The sequence below is a fragment of the Hippocampus bargibanti genome, linkage group LG06 (assembly GCF_051943395.1).
Source record: "Hippocampus bargibanti isolate YZ-2025 linkage group LG06, ASM5194339v1, whole genome shotgun sequence".
Lineage (NCBI taxonomy): Eukaryota > Metazoa > Chordata > Actinopteri > Syngnathiformes > Syngnathidae > Hippocampus > Hippocampus bargibanti.
Genome location: NC_142739.1, coordinates 11,860,791 through 11,883,763, shown reverse-complemented (window position 1 = coordinate 11,883,763; position 22,973 = coordinate 11,860,791). Strand labels below are relative to the sequence as shown.

The window sequence follows — 22,973 nt, the reverse complement described above, 5'->3', positions numbered from 1 at the left end:
CATTCACCTATTTGTGGATATTTTATCGAGGAACTTTCATTTACTATTTGCTGGAAAAACCGCAGTGCTGTTTTATCCGACGTCAACAACAATATTGCTTTGGTGCTATCAGGCGGCATTTTGTTGCACAAGAACTACGTACGTTAATATGAGGCGAAAAGATGCTTTTCCATAAAAGCAATCATTTGCTGCTGTCTTGCGGCATCTATAGGCAATTATTCAGATTTTCACTGCATGGCTTCATCCCAATGCTGCACAAACATTTTTTTGTTTATTGTATCACAAGGCGCACTTAAGAATCTTTCACCTTTTCCCAAAATTGACAGCATACTTGGTAATCTTGTATGTTTTATGCACGGATATCGACCTGTCAGTTCAACGTCTTTTATTATTAACTCATTCACTGCCAGACGATGGGCAAAAATGTGTCCACTCCAGTGCCAGGCTTTTCGTCATTTTCACTCAAATTCCGGGACCCACAGAATGTTGAGTTTTCGGACTACATAAACATTCAATGCAGGGTAAGAAACCTTACACTCTCTTCTTTCATCGGAAAAGAGTTAATTCCGACGTTATATGGGTTTTGAGTGATCTGAGCTTGAATTGGGGGCGGCTGTCCAAAATGCAATGCAATACATACATATTGCTTTATATAGCGCTTTAACAACAGATGAAGCTGGAACAAAGCGCTAACATGGAAAAAGGGCAACTGCTGCCACTTGTGGAAGGTAAGTTACATTGCCAGAGGCCAAGGCCAGCACTTTAGCGGCAGTCCCCTCAGGAAAAACCAAAACCCAAATACATTTGGGAATGGCAGTGAATTAGTTAAAATTCTTTCCTATTCTGTTTAAATTATCATTCTTAAGCACATCAAAAAGGTGCATCCTCCAACATTTTAATTCATATCGAGCATTTTTTGAGTATAAATGCCAAGTTGATGTGTCCCAATACTTTTGTCTATATAGTGGACACATGTTAGCCAAATGGAACACACATCCACATTGGCCAACTGTCATGACCAATTTTTGTTCATGCAATTTTGGTTGATCGGTTTCTAGTTTTATCATGTCTGAGGTGGCGGGGTGTTCGACTGGTTAGCACTTTCACCTCACGGTGCAATGCAGGGTTCGATTTTTGCCTTCCTGTGTGGAGTTTTATGTTCTCCGGGTACTCCGGTTTCCTCCCACATTCCAAAAATATGCATGACAGGTTAATGGAAGTATCTGTAACTGTCCCTAGATGTAATTGTGAGTGCAGATGGTAATTCGTCTGTGTGTGCCCTGTGATTGTCTGGCAACTGGTTCAGGGTATACCCCGCTGACGGTCCAAAGACATCAGAAATAGACTCTAGCATAGTTGTATTAAGTTCATCCCGTCTACTTGATATCTAATTTAGAACAGATTATTTTCTTCCAGACAGTATTTTTTAGGTGTTCAATTACTTAAAATGTTTCGCCGTATACTTCCGCCTTTCGTCAAAGTGTCCTGGACACTCTGGCGAAGGTAATTGGACACCTAAAATACACTGTCTGTAAGAAAATAATCTGTTCTAAATTAGACTCTAGCATGCCCACGACAGCCTTGAGGAGAAGCAGATTAGAAAATGGATGAACGGATGTTTTCCCTCAGGCTCTTCTCATGTCTTGTCTGTCTCATTATGTTTTTCGCATAGCTACTTGTATCCTGTCCAGGTATTCCTCATTATCTCATCAATTTGCTTGTACAGTGTATTCATTATCTATTCGAGGAAGGTGGGAAGTCTGAAATGTCATTTTTGGATTGTCCCAGTTATGACATTCAAATGTTCATGATGAATGTGAACAACAAGCATGTCTGATTCCAATAAATGTGTTGTTGTTCTACTTCATCACAACATTTTTTGACCGTTTGACCTCCAGCAAACCTTCATTATTTCCTTAATTTACATAAACAAAGGATTATATTATCTTCAAAGAATTTCTATTTATTCATCAAATAACTAATTAAGGCAGGGTGATAATGACATGTTTTCACACAGTCGGTACAAATCGCATTGTGTTATGTGAAGTCATTTTAAAGAAATACATTTGTGATCTCTCAGTTCAAAGGGGCTGCACTTTTTCTGGTAGGAGGTCAGACTTCCCACATTCCTTGAATGCAGCAATAGTTAGTCATTAGTTGATTTCATTCTCTCTTTGTTGGATTATTAATTTTGCTTATGTTGGCGTCCCTGTGATATTTGTAAATCCATTCGCAGTTTTGCTTTTTTAACTCATATTAATTCAGTATATTTTCATTTTACGTGCTTTGTTCGCACAAATATTTTTTGGAAAAAAATATTTTTTTGGCTTTACTGCCTGGTGCTTTCTACTACCATTGTGACTGCTTTATTTCCTGTATATGATAGTTGTCCATGTTAAGCGCTTTGTGACAGCTTCAACTGTTGTTAAAGCGCTATATTAGTCAATATGTATTGTATTGTATTGTATTGTATTGTATTGTATTGTATTGTATTGCATTGCATTGTATTGTGTTGTGTTGTGTTGTGTTGTGTTGTGTTGTGTTGTGTTGTGTTGTGTTGTGTTGTGTTGTGTTGTGTTGCGTTGCGTTGCATTGCATTGCATTGCATTGCATTGTATTGTATTGTATTTGTATTGTATTGTATTGTATTGTATTGTATTGTATTGTATTGTATTGAGCATATCCTGCATTTGTGTCCACCTATTTTGCCACTCCCGGGACAACCCTCAAATCAAGACACAACTCATTTGTCTGAATGATGTCTGAGGTTGCGCATCTGAAGCAACATCCACTTTATACTGTCTTTCACGTGGGCCGGAATCAGGTGGTGTTTGACTGCCACCATGGCAGTCATGGAAAATGGTAATGTATCTTTTGCGAGTGGTGGGCACAGGTTGGCACACCCTTGTTGTCGTGCTGCTAAAGGCTATAAAAAGACCCTAAAAATGGAGAGGATGGAAAGCTTTGCCTTATATGGGGAGCTTATAAAAAGCTGATGGAGAAATAGAAAGGATGGTTTTCCATTTTCATTCCCACATCAGCAGAGACACTCACCACTCATCTACTTTCACACGTTCACTGCTAACAGAGTAAATGCCAGTCCTCACTCACTGTTGCTATTGGTCCACTGTTTATGCTCACGCCCCAATCCGCCTTTCAACGGCAAGCGGACATGCCCTTTTTATCCGGCCCTTTTACAATGTATTTTAGTCAAACAATTTCTTTCTTATTCCCATGAGACTGAGATATTTTTAACATATTTGGGATAGAGCATGACAAGTTTAAGTCCTGAAAAAAACTATTATCAGACTGATGACAATGGCATGTTTTCCTAAAGCAGGGGCCAAGTATAGCCCGCGGGCCACAAACACATGAATGAAGGATCGATGAGAAGGTTTCTTCAGCCGTCATCTGTACAAAAGTGAAGGTTTCGGACGTTTCGCCTCCTATCCAAGAGGCTTCGTCAGCGAACTAAAGTCTGACTGGTCGTATCGGCGCCATTTATACATCCCTAATGTCCAGACATGGTGGCGCCGGACACCGCTATGATAGGTCCCTACTCTCAGGTTGGGGGGGCAGAGGACCCCTCCCTGTGGCCCCACTGATTGTTCCTACATTCCTGACTAACGACTGGCCTATTACCCCCACTCCCACCGGTATCACCTCATCAGCATAACGACCCTCATCAGCACCAGACCGGTTTAATGAAGGATTTTGTTGTTTTATAAGAATCGCTTCTTTTACCCCCCTTTCAAACCATCTATGTTCTTTCGCTAAGATTTTAACCTCATTGTCATCAAATGAGTGGTTGCTAGCTTTTAGGTGCAAATGTACTGCCGATTGAGGTCCACTTATATTATCCCTGCGATGTTGATAAAGTCTTTTTTTGAGAATTTGTTGAGTCTCCCCAATGTACTGCTCTTTACAATTTTCATTCTTACAATGTATGGAATAAACTACATTACTTTGTTTTTCATTTGGTAGCCTATCTTTTGGATGCACTAATTTTTGCCTTAACGTGTTTATCGGTTTGAAATAAGTAGGAATTTTATGTTGCCAAAGGACTCTTTGTAATTTTTCAGAAACTCCTGCAATGTACGGTATCCCACATCCTTCCCAGGGACAAAACCCAGACACTGGTTTAGATATGTGGACGATACTTTTGTCATAATTAAGAAACAAGAAATTCAATCCTTCACAGATCACCTCAACTCTGTAGACATCAACATTAAATTTACTCATGAGGACATTCAAGAGAACCAACTAGCCTTCTTGGATTGTAAAGTAATTATAAAAGAGGACAGAGCGCTAAAAACAGAAGTCTTTAGGAAGGCTACGCACACTGACCAATACTTACTTTTTGACTCCAACCACCCTTTACAACATAAACTAGGAGTTATCAGAACCCTCCAGCATAGGGCTAAACTAATACCAACTAGCACTGAAGGTAGAGAAAAGGAGTCTAAACATATCAGGAGAGCACTCACTAACTGTGGGTACCCTCAGTGGTCATTCAACAAATGTCAGAAAGAAAGAATAGGGAATGAAACCAATAATTCTCAAGATACAAAAAGGAGAGGAGTAGCAGTACCGTACATTGCAGGAGTTTCTGAAAAATTACAAAGAGTCCTTTGGCAACATAAAATTCCTACTTATTTCAAACCGATAAACACGTTAAGGCAAAAATTAGTGCATCCAAAAGATAGGCTACCAAATGAAAAACAAAGTAATGTAGTTTATTCCATACATTGTAAGAATGAAAATTGTAAAGAGCAGTACATTGGGGAGACTCAACAAATTCTCAAAAAAAGACTTTATCAACATCGCTGGGATAATATAAGTGGACCTCAATCGGCAGTACATTTGCACCTAAAAGCTAGCAACCACTCATTTGATGACAATGAGGTTAAAATCTTAGCGAAAGAACATAGATGGTTTGAAAGGGGGGTAAAAGAAGCGATTCTTATAAAACATCAAAATCCTTCATTAAACCGGTCTGGTGGGGTGAGGTTCAATTTGGATCGTTCATACAATAGCCTGCTTAGGCAAAACAGGTTAGGCAACTTTCGCAATGCTGATGAGGGTCGTTATGCTGATGAGGTGATACCGGTGGCAGTGGGGGTAATAGGCCAGTCGTTAGTCAGGAATGTAGGAACAATCAGTGGGGCCACAGGGAGGGGTCCTCTGCCCCCCCAACCTGAGGGTAGGGACCTATCATAGCGGTGTCCGGCGCCACCATGTCTGGACATTAGGGATATATAAATGGGGCCGATACGACCAGTCAGACTTTAGTTCGCTGACGAAGCCTCTTGGATAGGAGGCGAAACGTCCGAAACCTTCACTTTTGTACAGATGACGGCTGAAGAAACCTTCTCATCGATGGACCACTCCTGTACGACTGAGAGCTTACACAGACGTATGAATGAAGGATGTTTCCCGCCAACAAGCGCACTTGTTCTCTGTTTAGTAATTAAGTATGCCGTGTATTTAAGGACTGCCGACCTTCCTTATCTCTTTCTGGATTATTGACCTTGCTCATTCAAGTGCTTCAAAATGACGGAGGATTCGCCTTTGAGGAGAGAAAAGGTTCTGATTCTAATTTGCAATGAAACAATACCATTGATGAAACAGTCGAATGTCAGTGACATTTTAACAAGCCCCATGTTAACGTTAGCATCAAATACTTCTGTGAGAAGTATGTTGCATAGCAAGTGTGGAAGCTAATGAGTCGTGCGCAGGCTAGCTAGCAGTAACTTCGCCGATGGGCCGGCAAATTGAATTTCATTCCGATCGATTGGCTGGATTTTTACTAATCACGAGGAACGGAAAACCATTCATGTTAACGGTGAGTACTATCACAAAGTTATTTTAAATAATACATTCTGACATTTTGTTGAAAAGTGGCCGCGTGTGCGTTTGTGTTTGCGTGTGCGTGTGTGTGTGTGTGTGTGTGTGTGTGTGCGCGCGTGGCTGTGTGTGTGCGCTCGCGTGTGTGTGGCTCTCACTGAAAAACATTTCTAAATATGTTACTTTTTTGGCTCTCTTAGTCAAAAAAGTTCCCAAGCCCTGCTCTCGAGCAATCCCTTGTTTATCGCAGTTAATGCGGAACGCGACCAACCACAATAGATGAAAAACCTTGATCTAGCAAACCCTACATGTTTTAGTAAATTTATGTGTATGAGTACAAAAAAATATTTAGAAGGCCAAATTTAGTGGAACACAGTGAACACTTCATTATTGTGCATAATGAAGCACAATAAATGTTTGTAGTACAGTACAAAACTCTAATGCAAAAAAGTAAGCAGTCCATTATCAACATACAGTATACATACAGTATAATATTTACAGGTACACTACTGTATAAGTTAAGTTTCGGAAGGCGTCGAAGGTCCTGCAGAAAGCTCGGATGACGATTTACAACGGGTGAGGAACATTGTAATAGATCATTTTTGCCGTTGTTTTTTTCTTTTGAGCAAAGATGTATCTGTATGGTTCCATGATCTCCTCAACACAATGACTGAAATCAACAGAGCATTGTCAGGTGTGGCCAAATGAAACCGATGTTTTTGGTTACTGAACTAATGTTGGGTTTTGTGCATTTACAGCACAGTAATGTCTCAAAATGGATGAATAAATTAAAACAATAGCTGCTGTAAATCTAATGAATGCTGTGTGCTGCTCTCTGTGACCTGCTATTTTACAGTACTGTACTGTAGTGACTTTCACTGCCATTTGCGGCTTTTTTTTAGGTTCGAAAAAAATCTGCGATGCATCAAGGGACGCGATAATCAAACCGCAAAGTAGCAAAGGATTACTGTATAGTCGTTTCTTGGTTTTTAGCTTGGTGTTATTGACTTCTTGAAGTTGATTCTTGGGTTTTCTTAATGCCTTGCCTTTTGCAAGCACTTTTATTTATGCAGTGTTTCTCAGTTTGTAATTTTTTTGGTAATTGCACTTTGTGTGATTGCATTTCTTGAATTCAAAAACATTCGGTTGGGCCGTATTTTTTCATTTTACGAAGAATGTTTTCAAAGAATGTTGAATTTAAACGGCGTCTTAAATACTGTATAATGATCAAACAGCAATACAAAGGCTTAAAAAGGAGGCAGCAGGTATTTCACTCATAAACCATCACAAAGTCACTTTTTTGTTATCATAAATATAAAACATCGAATTGATGTTTGTCTGTGATTCCAATCTTCACAGAAAGAGTTGGAAAGTTGCACCACAACCTCTTGAACTGTTAACATTTTTGACGTGCTAAAAAAAACAAACATAAGAGGGTTCCTTCAATATGACTGCAAAGTGACCTTGAGAGTTTTGAAAGGCACTGATAAATGAAATGTATTACTATTATTATTATATATAATAAAATACAATCATTGAAATATATAATTAAATTGCATTCATAAAATGAAAACTATTATAAATATACATTTAGCCGTGTTTAAAAAACTCATATATAATAATAATAATACATTTCATTTCTAAGCGCCTTTCAAAACCCTCAAAGTCATTTAGAAAAGGCCTGGCCCGTCTATCTGTGTAGGTTCCAGTGCATGAGACAAGAACAACATTTTTTGTGATTGTCATCCTCAATTACTAGGGTATCTATAAATTAGACTGCTAAGTGACTAACAGATGGACAAACAAATGCACATTTTGATACTCAGTTCGATAGCTCAGCCTTTGGAAATGCTCTGTGCACCTCCAAATGTGTGGCATTTTATTTATAACTGGTCAAGATAAAAAAGCATTTCTCTAACATATTATCAGATGGTGGCCCAAAGTCTTTTTATATCCCCGTACAAATATCTCATTATTGGACCGTATCCTTATCAAAAGAAGTAAGAATTGAGCTGCCCATTTATGACCGACAAATACTCACTCTGCAGTGGCTATAAATGTGATATGGATGGTCTGCTTCACTGAAAAAAGGACATTAGTTCACTTAATAGCTTGTACTTGATTTTCAGGCTTTGAAGAAATCCAACTAGAAACATGATAAATGAAAGCACAATATGGAATAGGAAGATAGCGAATAAAAATGAATGTGAGGCAGAAGTATACTGTAATACATTTTCTCTAAATGTAGGTATATTGAATTAAGTAGTAACTCAAATAGACGTGGACCCTACTTCCTAAACTCAGAAAAAGGCAGATGAAGCAGATGAAAGGAACAGTTTGCATATGTTTCAATAGAAGGAAACAGAACAGCAACTGAACATATTGTATGGTTCTTCTTATGAGCTTGTTCTCTAGGTGGAAAAGAAGCATAACTCTGAACAAGTAAAATCGAGATAAGGCATCTATGAGACGGCAGCTCGCACGTCTAGGCAATACAAGTGAACAAAAGTTCAAGTGAGTTACATACCATGACTCCGGTGAAGAGACACACCGATTTGCCACAGCGCGTGTTGGGCGCCACGTCGCCGTAGCCCACCGTCAGAAAGGTGATGGCGATGAGCCACAAGGCCGTTTCCATGTGATCTGTCGAGCCTGTAGTCTGCCTACAGTATAGAGGAATCAACACAGTGATGAGTGAAACTGCTTCAAAAATTTCTGGAACACGCTGCTGAAGTCAAAGCTAAAATGAAGCTCATGACTTAAAAAAGGCCTTTTATTTTGTAGAAACCATTTGTTGTTTTGTTAATAATTACATATTTACCCACAATTGTGATTATGTCCTCACATAGTGTTGAAGTTGACCTGATTAATTAAAAACAAAATCAGAAGTCAGAAAAAAACAACTGTAATGTAATGTCATGAATATAAAATGAAGTCAAGTGATATTTTCATGAAATATTTTGTACAAAAAAGGGAATTCTGACATAATCTGATGCCTTAATACATTATATTTCTAATATGTTGGAATCGACAATTTCTCTGCATGGGGCAGGAGACAACATGTTTGTAACGTTGCAGACGAACACAGGCCGGTTGACTGGAGTCTCTGGGTGTCATGATCTGGTTGGCGACCAACGGGGGGCGCTGTCGGCCCCGCCTACACCTGCACAGGTGCTGCTCGTCCCGATCAGATTGGCGACCAGCGGGTAGCGACGTCAGCCCTGCCTGCAGCCTCGCAGGTGCTGGTCGTTTAATCATTGACACTTAAAAAGACACCCGGCACGACCATCCGGTGCCGGTTCATTGTTTGTTTGCAGCTTGTTTGCTGCATGCATTGTGTATGTGTTTGTTTAACCTTGGCGGACTTTTACTTTTGGTCTTCTTTTGCTACTTTGTATTTTTTTCCATTCAGATGATTTTGATGTTTTACATTTTGTTCCTGCTGACTTTATTTTAATACAATTTGTCAAACAACCTCCTGCTCCCTCCTGCCTGCTTTTTGGGATCCGCACCCGCCATCACCACCTCGCAAACCGTGACTCTGGGAATGGCCGCAGGTGACTTAAATCAAGGTACCAATACCACTCAATGTGTAAATGCAAACTGGTTTTCTTGAATACAATGTCAACATTGGTCGGCCATTCACACGCAACTGTATGTCTTGAGCTAATTGCAACCAAAACATTAAAGGTCTAACAAGATTATCCACAGAAGGGTTGAGGGCGCACAGGAACATAGCCCAGCTGTCTTCGGGCCATAGGCAGGGGACACAAGGGACACACCCTTAACTATTTGGCAGCAAATCACAGGGCACACCTAGAAGAACAATCAATGATGCTCACAACCACATCTGGGGACAATTTAGAGTGTTTCATTAACCGGCCATGCATGTTTTTGGAATGTGGAAGGGAGAATATGCAAATGCCACACGGGGACCTTAGGACAGTGAGGTACGTGTTCTAAGCAGTCACCAATCAGAACGTGCATTATCTTGCTGTGAAATAAAAATGGATGTGCTGTATTACATGTCTTGACAGATTTACTCTGCAACGTTGCCTTGACATTTGTTTGACATCACATTATGATATTGATTCTTTTTTGTAATTATAACTTAAACAGAAGCCCTGTTACACAGTGAACGACGATCTAGTTCATCTCAATATCAAATTTCCATGGTATTAATGGCCTCTGACAGCGAAAACAAACCATGCTAAGGCACCCATTTGCCTGCATTATTATTTTGGGAGGGTCCTTGGGGAGTATTTCAATTTGTAATAGGAAATAACACAGCATAAAAATTAGTCTCTCGGGACAAATTGTTCCCAGTTAAGTCATTTTAGCCGACCTTGCAATTGCAACATTTTAACTTTTTAAACACAAAAACATAGGTTTAACAATGTTTATAATAACATCTGAATAACAAAACACTGAGTGAACAAAGCGTGTGTGACGAGAACCTAACCGTTGTTCATCGACAAAGAAGATGAACATTGCTGACAAATGATTGATACGTATGGTAAAGCTGTTGTTTAACTGCTTAATTTGCTTCACTTTTTAGATCATTCGCTGCCATTCGCGAATGTGTTTGGGAATCTAAAAGTGTGACGTGGAGCGCCATTCCTGAATTTGTTCGGGTTTTGGTTTTTCTTGCAGGGAGCGGCGATTAAGCGCTGGTCAGACCTCAAGCAATGTTCTTCCATGAGGGGGTAGTATTTCCCTTTTTCCATGTTAGCGCTTTGTTTCAGCTTCAGCTGTTGTTAAAGCGCTATACAAATAAATATACTATTACTACTACTTGTACTACTACTACTACTACTACTAGTACTCCTACTACTACTACTACTACTACTAATAATAATAATAATAATAATCATAATAATAATAATACATTTCATTTATAAACGCCTTTCAAAACTCTCAAGGACACTTTACAGTCACAGGATACGTTTTCTATATGTATTGTATTGTATTGTATTGTATTGTATTGTATTGTATTGTATTGTATTGTATTGTATTGTATTGTATTTAGGACAGCAGCCACCATTTCAAGCGCAGATAACTCCAGACCCATATAACTTTAATGGACTCTTTTTTTTTCTGATGAAATAAGAGAGTCTCAGGTTTCTAACGCTGTACTGAATGTTTATGTAGTCCTAAAACTCAATATTCTGCAATTTGAGTGAAAAACCCTGGCACTGGAGCGGACACATGTTTGCACATTGTCTGGTCGTGAATGCGAGTTTGGGGTTGTGAGACTTGATGTTTTGATGATTCGGCAAGCCCCCTCGCTGCCCTTCTTAGAAACCCGTCTCAAAACTCGTACTCTTTGGCATTCGACTCAGCATGATTCTGACTTCATCTTGGTTTTACTCCCTGGTGCTTTCTACTATCTTTGTCATTGCTTTATTTCCTGCATATGATAACTGTCCATGTTAAGAGCTTTGTTACAGCTTTTCAATTTCCTTAAGTGCTTTGTTACAGATTTTCAACATTACATTGATGTATTGTATTGTATTGTATTGTATTGTATTGTATTGTATGGTATGGTATGGTATGGTATGGTATGGTATAATTCCTGAAACATTTTCGAGTAACCTCAGACTCCTTGCATGTTATAGGTTCCACTGTTGTATGCGCTTTTGCAAACAGTTTGACATCATCACTCTGACGAAGGCGGAAGTACAGGCCAAAACATGTGAGGTAATTGAACACCTAAAAAGCCACTGTCTGTAAGAAAAGAATCTGTTTAAATTACACTTCACCATCAGTCCATATGTGATGAAGAGTATATACGGTATGTACAGTTGATATGTTTCGTACCTCTCACAAAGAGTAAGCATCCAGGATGCCGTGAGCCAGAAGAAGAGGATGAACACCAGCAGAGTGCGAGCCGGGTACTTGTTCATCAGCACCTTGAGTACGAAGCGGAAGGTAAAATTGATATTGTTCAGCGAGCCAATGCTCCTGTAGGAGGCGCTCAGCAACACTTTGCTGTGCAACAGGACAGCCCGATGCACCAAGTACAGGCGCAAGAACATCAGCACTGACAGCAGCAGCTCCAAATCCGCCAGGGCCGTGTTGTGATGGTTGGAGTCACACAGCGGCGGTGAGAAAGACGAATTGCCGTGGAGGCCCACTTCCCAGTATGTGCCGACGGGATGGATGGCACAGGCTAATAGCTCGAGAGTGATCAGAAAAATCCTGTGGCTGGTCATGGCGATACGCCAGTCGACCTGGTTCTGATCGATGATGAAGAGCTGAAAGGCAAAGGAAATTGTATTCCGTAAAATTTGAATGAACATTGAAACTGGAATATCCAGATTGCACACAAATATTGATGTTGTCATTCTGACAGAAAAGCAGAGTCAGGATTACTGGTGAGAATTAATGCAAAAATGTGTCGTGCTCATAATTGGATGTTAAAGTGTGTGTGTGTGTGTGTGTGTGTGTGTGTGTGTGTGTGTGTGTGTGTGTGTGTGTGTGTGTGTGTGTGTGTGTGTGTGTGTGTGTGTGTGTGTGTGTGTGTGTGTGTGTGTGTGTGTGTGTGTGTGTGTGTGTGTGTGTGTGTGTGTGTGTGTGCGTGTGTGTGTGTGCTAATGCACAAACGATAACATTCTATTGAAAAAAACCCTTGATGATATTATTTCAGGAAAACAGATTCACCTAAGACCTTTTGGCTTCATAAGGAACACAACTACAAACATCAACAACACATCAATATACATCATATAACAGTGTCCATGAATGATTAATACAGTTAATGTTCCCAACTTGCACTCATCTAAACAATGAGAACGTTAATGTTCTAGATGTGATGAGTTTAAGTTACAGGCGGTAAACCCTGTGAGTGTGTTAGCGCTTCCTTATCTCATTTCAGCATACGTGAACCCCTCCTTGTATCGCACACAGCTCATAACCAAATTTAAAAACACTTTAGGTAAGACTGCCACAGCAAACGGTCTGCCTCAATAGAAGGCAGTTCACAGCATTTCTGGTAGTAGTGCATCAATAAATGCCTATTGCAGCTCACTGCTGGTGTGTTCTGGAGCCTGTCCCAAAAGTCTTCAGAGGCAGAGTACAGGGACTTGCAGGGCACACACCGACTATTATTATTATTATTATTATTATTATTATTATTATTATTATTATTATTATTATTATTATTATTATCCTCAGGGTCGCACGGGGGGGTCAAGTCTATCCTAGCTATCTTTGGGCATTAGGCGGGGGGCACACTGCACCAGTTGCCAGCTAATTGCAGGGCACACGGCAATGAACAAACATCCGTACTCACATTTACACTTAGGGACAATTTTGAGCTTTCAATCAGTCTGCCAAGCATCTTTTTGAAATGTGGGGGGAAACTGGAAGACCTGGAGAAAAACCACCAGGGCATGGGGAGAACATGTATACTTCACACAGGGAGGCCGGAACGGGACTCGAACTCACAACCCCTGCAGTGTGAAGTTGGTGTCATAACCACTCAACTACTGGGACTGGGCAGCCTATTCTAATAATAATACCACTACTACTCCTGCTACTACGATTACTACTAATATTAATACGTACTACTAATAATAATGATTTATCATTATTATTACTATTATTACTTAATAATAATAGTAATTATATTTATTTTAGCTGGGATTGTTCAAACAAATCGAATTGGTTCAAGAAATGGGGTATTTATTTTGTTCAATGCTTGCTGGAAATTATTGCTAGAAAAAGGCAAGTCCAAGTTGTAGTGCAGGTGGTGGAACAAAACAGACAGATTGTGCACTTTGTTGATGTGTAGTCGATGTCATTTGATTTCATTTACAAGTATGACAATGGTATGTATCAAACACATCGAATCAATGCAGAAATCACTTAATTTCAATACATTATTACGATCATCATCTGAAAAGTTATAAACTAGCACCCACTGACCGCAGCGTGTGGGGGAGGGGGGTTGTCGGGGGTTAACATACATTGCACAATACGGGCTTGTAAAGTGAAGTTGACCGCTTCCGAGTTGTCAACTTTACATCATCTACAAGTGAAGATCTTGAAAACTGATTTGACAAGAACAAAACAAAACCCAATCAATCATTTAAATCTACTACTTGAAAAAATGCGGCAAGATAAATGGACAAATTAAAATATAATTTATTTGGGCTTGTTGTGTTGTAAAGATGTTGAATGTTTCTATGTGAACCTTCATATTAATGTTTTTCTTAAAATCCTCCTCAATACTTTATTTAGAATATTTTGTCATGGATCACTTCTGGTTCCGTGTCATGTGTGTGAGAGAAATCGCTCGAGAGAGAGACAGAACAATAGAGTCTGTTCAACGTCATAAAGTCTATTTTCAATTAACAAGGTGCACACGGTACGTTCTTAATGTGCTTATTTATGTCTTGTTGAACAGATTGTAGTAATGTTGATTGTTGTCTGAACTGTCTTTTAGTTTTCACGGTGTTCCTCAATAAAAGGCAAAAATCAAAGTCAAAGTCAGCTTTATTGTCAAATATGCTAATATGCATGACATACAGCACAGATGAAATTACTATCCTCTCGGACCCAGCATGCAAGGCACTTATAATGACTTTAAAGGACAACCGACGTCTCCGGACAAGTTGTGTCCATAATTTGTAAAATGGCTTCAAATGACTTCTACTGAGCAAGATTCCACCGCATATAGCTATATTTTACATTTTAAGACTCGCGCTGAATATTCAGGAAGTCTTGTTTTTGAGTTGGTGACAAGTCCGTACGTGACGTCACTAAAGGACTGCCCCTGACCATAAAAAAGACGCATTGTAGCGGTCCTTCCATCACGTCAATGCATTTTGCTGTACAGTGAGACCTCAACTTACAAACTTAATTGGTTCCCAGAGAGAGTGTGTAAGGCGAAAAGTGTGTATCTCAAAAAAAGATTCCCATAAGAAACCATTAAAGTGAGAATAATCCATTCCCGGGTTTCCATAAAATATAGTTTTTAAATAAATAAGCCTTAAAACTACACACAACATACCTTATTCTATGTATAATAAATGTGCTATTGTATTGTAATGAAAGAAATACACTGCATTGTATCATAAAGTCACAAAGAGAGGCACATTACACAAGGACTGTAATAAAAGAAATAAACTGTAATGTAAAATAAAGTTTTTTTCAACTTCTTCGATTGCCCGAGACTGGCGCTTTGAGAGCACGGAAACACCTTTTGCAACAGACGCACCTTTGATGGCTTCTCTGTTCCGGAGAATGGGAGCAATGGTTGACTTAGCATAGCCGTGCTCGGCCACTAAATCACACAAACGCAAACCTTGTTCGTGTTTTTCAATAATCTCCTTCTTCTCAGCGACTGTGATTTCATTTTGTGTCTTCTTGGGCTGAACACGAGACTGTGGTGGGTTTTTTTCGGTCCCATCATAGTAAAATTGTCAACAAAAAGCTCCAAGTAGGCGATCGACGTGTGCATTCAATGAGAGGGGGTGAGCAAAGTAGCGCCGACTGCAGCGCTGTTCGGTCGTGTGCTTCTGCCGAAGATCACTCCACCAGCCGTGGTGGGTGTGTATTATGAATATAGTGCTTATTATAAGGTTTAATTTTCATAAATTAGAGGTTCTTAAGACGAAAAGTTTGTAAGATAAGGTGTTTGTAAGTTGAGGTCTCGCTGTACTTGTTTGGTCTGGGGACCTCGTGTTGCACCCAAAAGCCGCCAAAAGGCCAGAAGAGGGCGTCCAAGCGCCATATAAGGAATTTATCAGCCTGTGGAAACGGAGGTGGACACAGGAGGTCGCCATTTTGTGCCTCTTTTTTTGGGTGAGAGATTTTCCCCCAATGTTGCCTCAAAATGGCACAAATAAATTATTTAATCAATTGCAAACATGTATGCTATCCTCTTCAGAACTATTTGAATCATATTCATCACTGGATGTGTAACAAGAAAGCATATTCTCCGAATTATTGTTTTGATTCACTAGCAATGCGAGACGTCTTGGCGTGACGTCACGAACTGGGGGCGGGACTTTCTGAAAATGCCCAATTCGCAGCTCATTTTTTTGCAGATTTTGGACACTTTAAGTCATTTTTATTGGTGTTTTGCATTTGACTACAAATATCATACTGCGTGTTTTGGGTATTTTAGATGCTATAAAACGTTTTTCTGATGTTAGTTAAAAAACAAAAAAGTGACGTCGGTTGTCCTTTAACAAACATAATAACATGGAACCGCCAATTTGCCGGAAGAGGGGAGCCGCTGCGTGTTCATGCGCTGCCATCTTGGGAAAAACAAAAACAAAAACAAAAAATAACAAATAATGTGACAACACAAAGACACAGAGAGTAGTTCATTCTTCAGGACTTCCTGTACCCTCTTTGTGATGACATGAAGCAGTTCTAGATGAAAGAGGAGAGGATCATAGCATCCTTTCCAGCAGTGGATCAGGGACATCATGGTGGAATGTGCACGTCTACTACAAGCTAAATGTTGAATATTATAAAGGTTTGGGCATCAATACGAGGCATCAACCTTTGAGCGGAGTAGATACAATGTGTATGCTTATGTGGACAAAGATTTTGAGCACAAATCTTTATTCTAAAATACATATCAATTTACCAAAAAGAGTGTGGAATTGGTGTTGAGATGGCCATCAGTGAAGTGAGACCAGCAACAATTGCCCTCTTCGTCAAAGTAAATTGCTTTGGACATTTATTGGCATGGTGCACAAAAAAATGGCAAGCCACGCCCTGACGAGGTGCTGTTCTCGCACACAAATCAAAATCATTCTACAAGGCAACTCAAACTATTGGTAACAAAGAAACTCACCCTGATGTCCTTGTAATGGAACGCGATGATGAAGATGAGGAGACAACCGGTGGACAGGCTGATAGAACAGTTGATGATTAAGGCAATATCGGTGCCCTGGATGAAGAAAAAAAAAATTGTGATAAAGTCAGAATTTTCTTTTATTTTTGGGGCCGGGGGGGTCAATAGGTAACTATTCAAATTTGAGTAAGAATTGATGATTTCAGTTTTTAACTCATTCACTGCCATTCCCGAATCAATTTGGGAATTGAAATGTGTGAGGTCGAGTGCCGAATTTGTTCTGGTTTTGGTTTTTCTTGCGGGGGGTGCGCTGCATAGAAATGAATGGGGGAATACCCTGCCATTCAAAATGAATGGGACGAGCTGCCGACGAGCAAAAATAATGTTTTGTCTCTTGCACAAAGGGGGCAGCATTTCCCTTTTTTCCATATTAACGCTTGTTAAAGCGCTCTATAAATCAATATGTATGTATTGCATTGTATTTTGGACAGTTGCCCTCATTTCAAGCTCATATAACTCCAGACCCATTTAATTTAGGAATTCACATTTTTTTCTGATGAAAGAAGGGAGTCTAATGGTTCTTATGATGCATTTGACAATGAAAATGATAAAAACCCTGGCACTGGAGGAGACATATTTTTGCACATCGTCTCGCAGTGAATGAGTTAATGAGGTCAAGATGGTGTTACACGAGGAAAGCTGTTGTGGTCAAGATCTTTGATGCCTGGAGGCGGATCAGTAAACACAACGGCAGATAAAACCAAAACACAATACAGTGGTACCTCTACTTACAAATGTCTCCTCATACGAAATTTTCAAGAAAGGAAATGCCTCAACGCTTGATACCTTTCACATTGTTTCAGTTGTTCCTGAGAGGTACCATTTGCATGAAGGAATGAGATTAGATTAGCCTTTATGAATGTCCTTAATACTTATGTATCATGTCTTTTTTATGATGATACTAGTGCAGCATGTTCTACCGAGGACAAATTCCTCGTGTGTTATACTCACTTGGCCAATCAAGATTATTCTGATTCTTAACAGGAAAATTTCACCTTTTGTTAAGAACTAAATTTCAAGATATGAAAAGCAAAAAATGAATGAGGGCTCCTACTCGCAGCTCCAAGGTTCCTAAATGCAAACGACTTGTAGCCGCTCTGCCATTGGCAGACCTTCTTGTTTCAAAGTCTTAAAGCATCCATTACAAGGTCAGTGGAAGTTTTGACAGACTCAAATGTGATTTACATTTCAAACGTTAATGACAAACATTCATCATCGGGGAAAGTTGAGTGTGTAGGTAGTACGATGTGACGCCCCCATTGGCATTCCTCATGTTTTCCCCTCCCGTTTCTGCAATAGCATCCACACTGTCTGTATTCTGTCAGGGTTCTAATTAGCGGACGCCACAAAAAGGCTGAACATTTCACCACATTCCATAACAGAGAGTTCAACGGCATGTTTCCTGCCAGCTTTCTAAAAGTGTTTTGGTAATGTTTTCCTGTTGGAAATAGTCATTTCAAGCCCACTGAGTTTCATTTTGGATTAACCTTCGCACAGATTGTTTCTCAAAAGGTCGGTGAGGGGAAAACATAATGAAAATCCAATGCAAAGGTTTTGGCCTGGTTTGTTAGTAATGTAATAAATAAATGGAAAGCCCCGTGCACCTGATTTGGGGATCGTATGCAGGAAATGATTAACTTGGCAGCTTTGTATAAAGGTTACTCATTCACATAATTTTGTGGTTCTTATTATCGTATTTTCCAGTGTTGAAGGCGCACACAAAACCCTTCATTTTCTTGAAAATGCCTTATATGTGAAGTAATACTGAGCCAAAACAGGTCTCGCAACTACTGTCAGCAGCCACGACTCCATTTCCCCCTGTAGAAGAAGTTGTGCGTAACCCCAGCCTCTACTGTGGCGCCTTATGATGTGGCGTGCCTTATAATTGAAAAATGTTGTATATTCATGTCTTATTTGGAAAACTTTTTTTATTCATTGAAAGTGTGCCTTACAGTCCACTGTGCCTTATACATGGAAAAAGTTTGAAAATCCACCATTCATTAGGTGTGTGCCCTATACTCCGGTGCGCCTTATACACAGGAAAATATGGTATATTCGGGATTCGACATAATCTATTTGTGGATATTTTATCGAGGAACGTTTGCTGGAAAATATACACCAGAAAACACAGCAATACATTGACAATGGTGCTTATTGTCATGGGTGTTGCGGGTGGCAAGATACACCCTGGACTGGTTGCCAGCCAATAACAAGATGCAAAAAAAAGAAGAAAAAATTAACAAGACAATTTATTTTCACCCCCCATTCACACTTTAGGACATGTTAAAGTGTCCGTTGAACCTCACAGCCATTGTTTTTGGAGTGTCAAAGGAAGCCAGAGATATGATTCGAAGCTGGAATCTCAGAATTCAGAAGCAGACTTTGTAAAAATGGCTTCAGGGTTCTGTCCCCTTGTAAAAATAACGTTGAAAAGTCACAATTAATTGAATGAACATATAATTACCGAAAAGTGCATGATTAAAACCGAGTAAGTTGAAAACCGTTCATCTTGGTTTGCGTTTGGAAGGCAAGGGCAAGTGCACACTGATGTCTCCAACAGAGTCGCCGTGACCATCGACTGTATTGGCTTTCAGACTCCCCATGCAAACACTGACATTATACACTAAATGACGCGGAAAGTTCTGAGGTTAATCTAGCTGCAGGGGAAGAAGCCAAATGTGGAAAAATCCTCCTGAAATAGCCTTTTTTTCATGCACAACCGTCAAGGTCAGGCTTAAAATATAACTTTTGTACGTCGCCATTAACTTTGATGGCCCTTCCACTTTCAGTACCAGGCGGCATTAATGCACTGGAGTGGTTTTCAAAACAAACGCCAATTAGACTGCAATCAATGCTGGACTACTTGGCCAGCACAGAGTCTGGATGACTAATAGCTTAAAAAAAACAAAACGAACAGTTGTGCATTTGGGAGAATGAGGAGTGGAATATACCTCGATATGATAGGACAAAGTAGCCCTTAAAATAATAATAATAATAATAATAATAATAATAATAATAATAATAATAATAATAATAATAATAATAATAATAATAATAAAGAAAAAACTGTATGTTAGTAAGGCTTATTTGAACCGCATGAAGACATCAACATTTTTTAGCCTTTCTTCCTCAGTGACTGTTCCGCATAAAGATCCACATGGGCAAATCTTCTGAGAATATTTCTCCGCCTCAAGTTCAACACCTGTCACTGACTTCTCCCGCCCTGTTGTGTGGAAAGCAATTGCTACTTGTTTCATTTCACTTCAGTGTGTGTTCATCACAGATTCCAAAACAAGGTGGTCTAATGGTTTGCATGCGTGGGAACCTTTATGTGCAAGCTTGCCATTATTATCCTCTGCGATCTGCATATTGATGTTACGAGTTTGTGTGTCTGGAATTGGAGTCACGAATCTGACAGGGGTCAATGCCCCTGTGCAGGTTTGGCAGGACTTTGGGCTGTCTGCTCGCTAAGGAAAGTTGTTAGGATGACATACAAGAAAGTCTGTGTTTTTTATCGACAGGGTAATTATAATGCAGGAAAGAATATCAATATGGTTCAACATTTGACTTTAGACCTAACGGATTCAATTTGCCACTATCTTGCACTGAATGGTTATATTGTCATAATTTCTCGGTGGATCAATTACGTCATTGATCGGATATACTCCATTTTCAGTGAATTGAATGTTTATCAGAATTTCGGGGAGATTTTTTTTGTCAAAATACATTAACATGTGTGTCAATTAAACTCAAATTTGGGGTATTTGTTGGTCCTGGTGCAAAGCTAAAATGCTCTTTTGCTTGTATTGACAGTGATGATAATTTAAGGATGACAACAAAAACATGTAGGTCATGTGTTATATGGTCAGGTTATTGTCTTTTGAAGGCATCTGATTTTGCAGGCATCACCGTATGCAATGATGAAATGTGTGTGATAAAATCTGTTTCGGATGAAGGAATTTTGAAATCAACTACTGCTGGCAGAATAACTACAGTTATTCTGCCAGATTCTGACGTAGACCATCTAATCGTGCCGATATCTTCGTTGAACAAAACATAGCTATGAAAAAAATGCTTCCCAATAAAGGTACAAAAAAAAGCGCCCCAGGACTGCCAAGCGTCGACAGTCTAATAGCGCTGTTATTCCTCCCAATCATAACCAGTGTTGGTGCACGATCAACTATGTAGTACGGATTCTTCGTATTTAATTAATGTATTGGACATAAATCAGAAAAGGGGCTACAACAGGTCCACACAAAGGACAACAAACACCATATGACAAGACAAAAACAAGAAAAAAAGCATTGAAGAGATCTTGCAGGCGGCTGCCAATTACGGTGCCATCCTGAATTTTTTTCAGACTACTGAAATGTTTAAGCTCGAGTCTATATTTGGTAATATACAGTAGTATATACAGTATATTATAGTCAATCGTGCCATCTAAATTTTAATATACTTCCTTCAGCTCGCATTATATTGTTTATTAATCAAGTTACTTGTACATGGCTTGTCAATCAAAAATACCCCTTGCTATCACCAATCACAAGAATTACTGAAGTACATACTGTATACTTTTTACTGTACTGAAGTTGATTTTTCATGTATATTTACTTTACAACTTTTAAAATTTACATATGACATTACAGTTACATATATCAAATGTGCTTTTTTTACATACTTTTACATACGTATGTATTACTTTGCACTATATACAGTTCTGTTCATGAAACCTTTTTGTGCAGTGTATTTCAGTCTCCTGATATTTTATCTTGTGCATAGAATACTTTGTTCATCTTTTAATCCCCTGCTATCCCTTTCAATGTTGCTGCTGTAGATTACAAATTTCCCCATTGTGGGACTATTAAAGGCTTTCTGATTCTGATAACAAAAGATATAGCTCCTATCCCTTATTTTGTCAAAATCGGCCAATTCTATTTATTTGTAAGAAGGCACGTGGGAATGCCAATACAGAACGACAATAACAGATTTGGAGATGCAAAATATTCCCTACCGACGGCCTGATTCAGACTTTATCAATCTTCCTGATAACTTCAAACAATTGCCAGTTAATAAAAAAAAAAATATTATTTTCTGTACGGGTAGTTTTCTTTGTCTTGTTTTTACAACTGTGGATCCATTTCATTCTATAGATGATTTGAAGCAGTGTTTAAACTTTTATAGGTGTCTGTCCAGAAAGTCCAAAACAGTTCGGTGGGATGTTTTACCAACTCTGCCAATCAATGATATTGACTATGTCATTGGACTATCACTTTTAGCCCCTTTTGTGTTGACATCCATACTTTTATGCAATCTTTGGTGTTTTTCTTTGCTATTTTGTCCCAAATCTGGTTGTTGTAAAGAAGGAGAAAGTGCTCAGTAAACGCATAGTGTTTTAATACAAAAAGAAGAGTGCTCGTAGCCGCACGCACCGGTTTGTAGAAGAATGGGCACATCTCAGTATGGAGGATCATCAGCAGTATTCCGAGCAGAGCTGAACCCAAAGCGAGCGCGCACAGCCGCTTCTTGTCCTCAAGCAAGAACTTTCTGTCTCGCAGCCGGTACAGGTCGTCTCCCTCCATTTGAGTGGCCCTCTTGCCGGGAAGAGACACGGGCACGGAAACCTCCGCCGAGTCCCCTCCGTTTCTGTTCACCAAGCCGTCGTAGTTCCCACAATCCACCTTGGACATGGTCCGCTTGGTCATCTCCATCTCCAGAGCGCACACGAGGCGGCCCTTGTGCCCCTCGTCGCACCCCGGCGGTCGGGATCTTTCCCTCTCGTGTCCGGTCCCCTCCTGGCCACCGGGCATAGTGTCAGGTGTGCGCGTCCCTCGTGTCGTTTCACGTTCATGGAAGCCGCTAATTGTGGAAGTAACTTTAATTCCCTTTGGAAAAAAGAGAGGCGCGGCAGTGTGATACGATTTGCACACACCGCTGTATGCCAGGCAGTCCTTACGTACTTCTTATCTTATCTTATTTGCATGCGTGCGTGCAGCATATGCGGCGCCCCCACCACCACGCAGCTTGTTTGCAAACAAAACCGAGTGCGTTTACTGCCAAAATCCAAGGAATACGCTGTTCCCATTAAAATTCGCGTTGGCCTATAGCATGTCATAGTCAAGTAAAAAGGGAAACACTTGCCTGACTCAATGCAGGGCACGAAGCCTGATCTCCCTCTTGAGGAATTATATTGAGTAAAATATATACGAACTAAAAATACCCTGATCCACTGCCGTTGATAATGATTGGACGC

The 22,973-nt window shown here is 39.7% G+C and overlaps 1 protein-coding gene across 2 annotated transcripts in view; it reads right to left on the bottom strand.

Annotated features, from left to right (window-relative positions):
- Window positions 1–22,673, bottom strand: part of kcnn4 (potassium intermediate/small conductance calcium-activated channel, subfamily N, member 4) — a 32,490-nt gene extending 9,817 nt beyond the window's left edge. For both annotated transcript variants that reach the window (XM_088998306.1, XM_088998307.1), the window contains exons 1-4: window positions 22,153–22,673; window positions 16,664–16,759; window positions 11,668–12,104; window positions 8,375–8,510 (exon numbers count right to left, since the gene is read on the bottom strand). In XM_088998306.1, coding sequence (XP_088854432.1) covers window positions 8,375–8,510; window positions 11,668–12,104; window positions 16,664–16,759; window positions 22,153–22,530 — 1,047 coding nt within the window. In that variant the 5' untranslated portion in view covers window positions 22,531–22,673. The remainder of the gene's footprint in view (window positions 1–8,374; window positions 8,511–11,667; window positions 12,105–16,663; window positions 16,760–22,152) is intronic.
- Window positions 22,674–22,973: the final 300 nt, after the last annotated feature.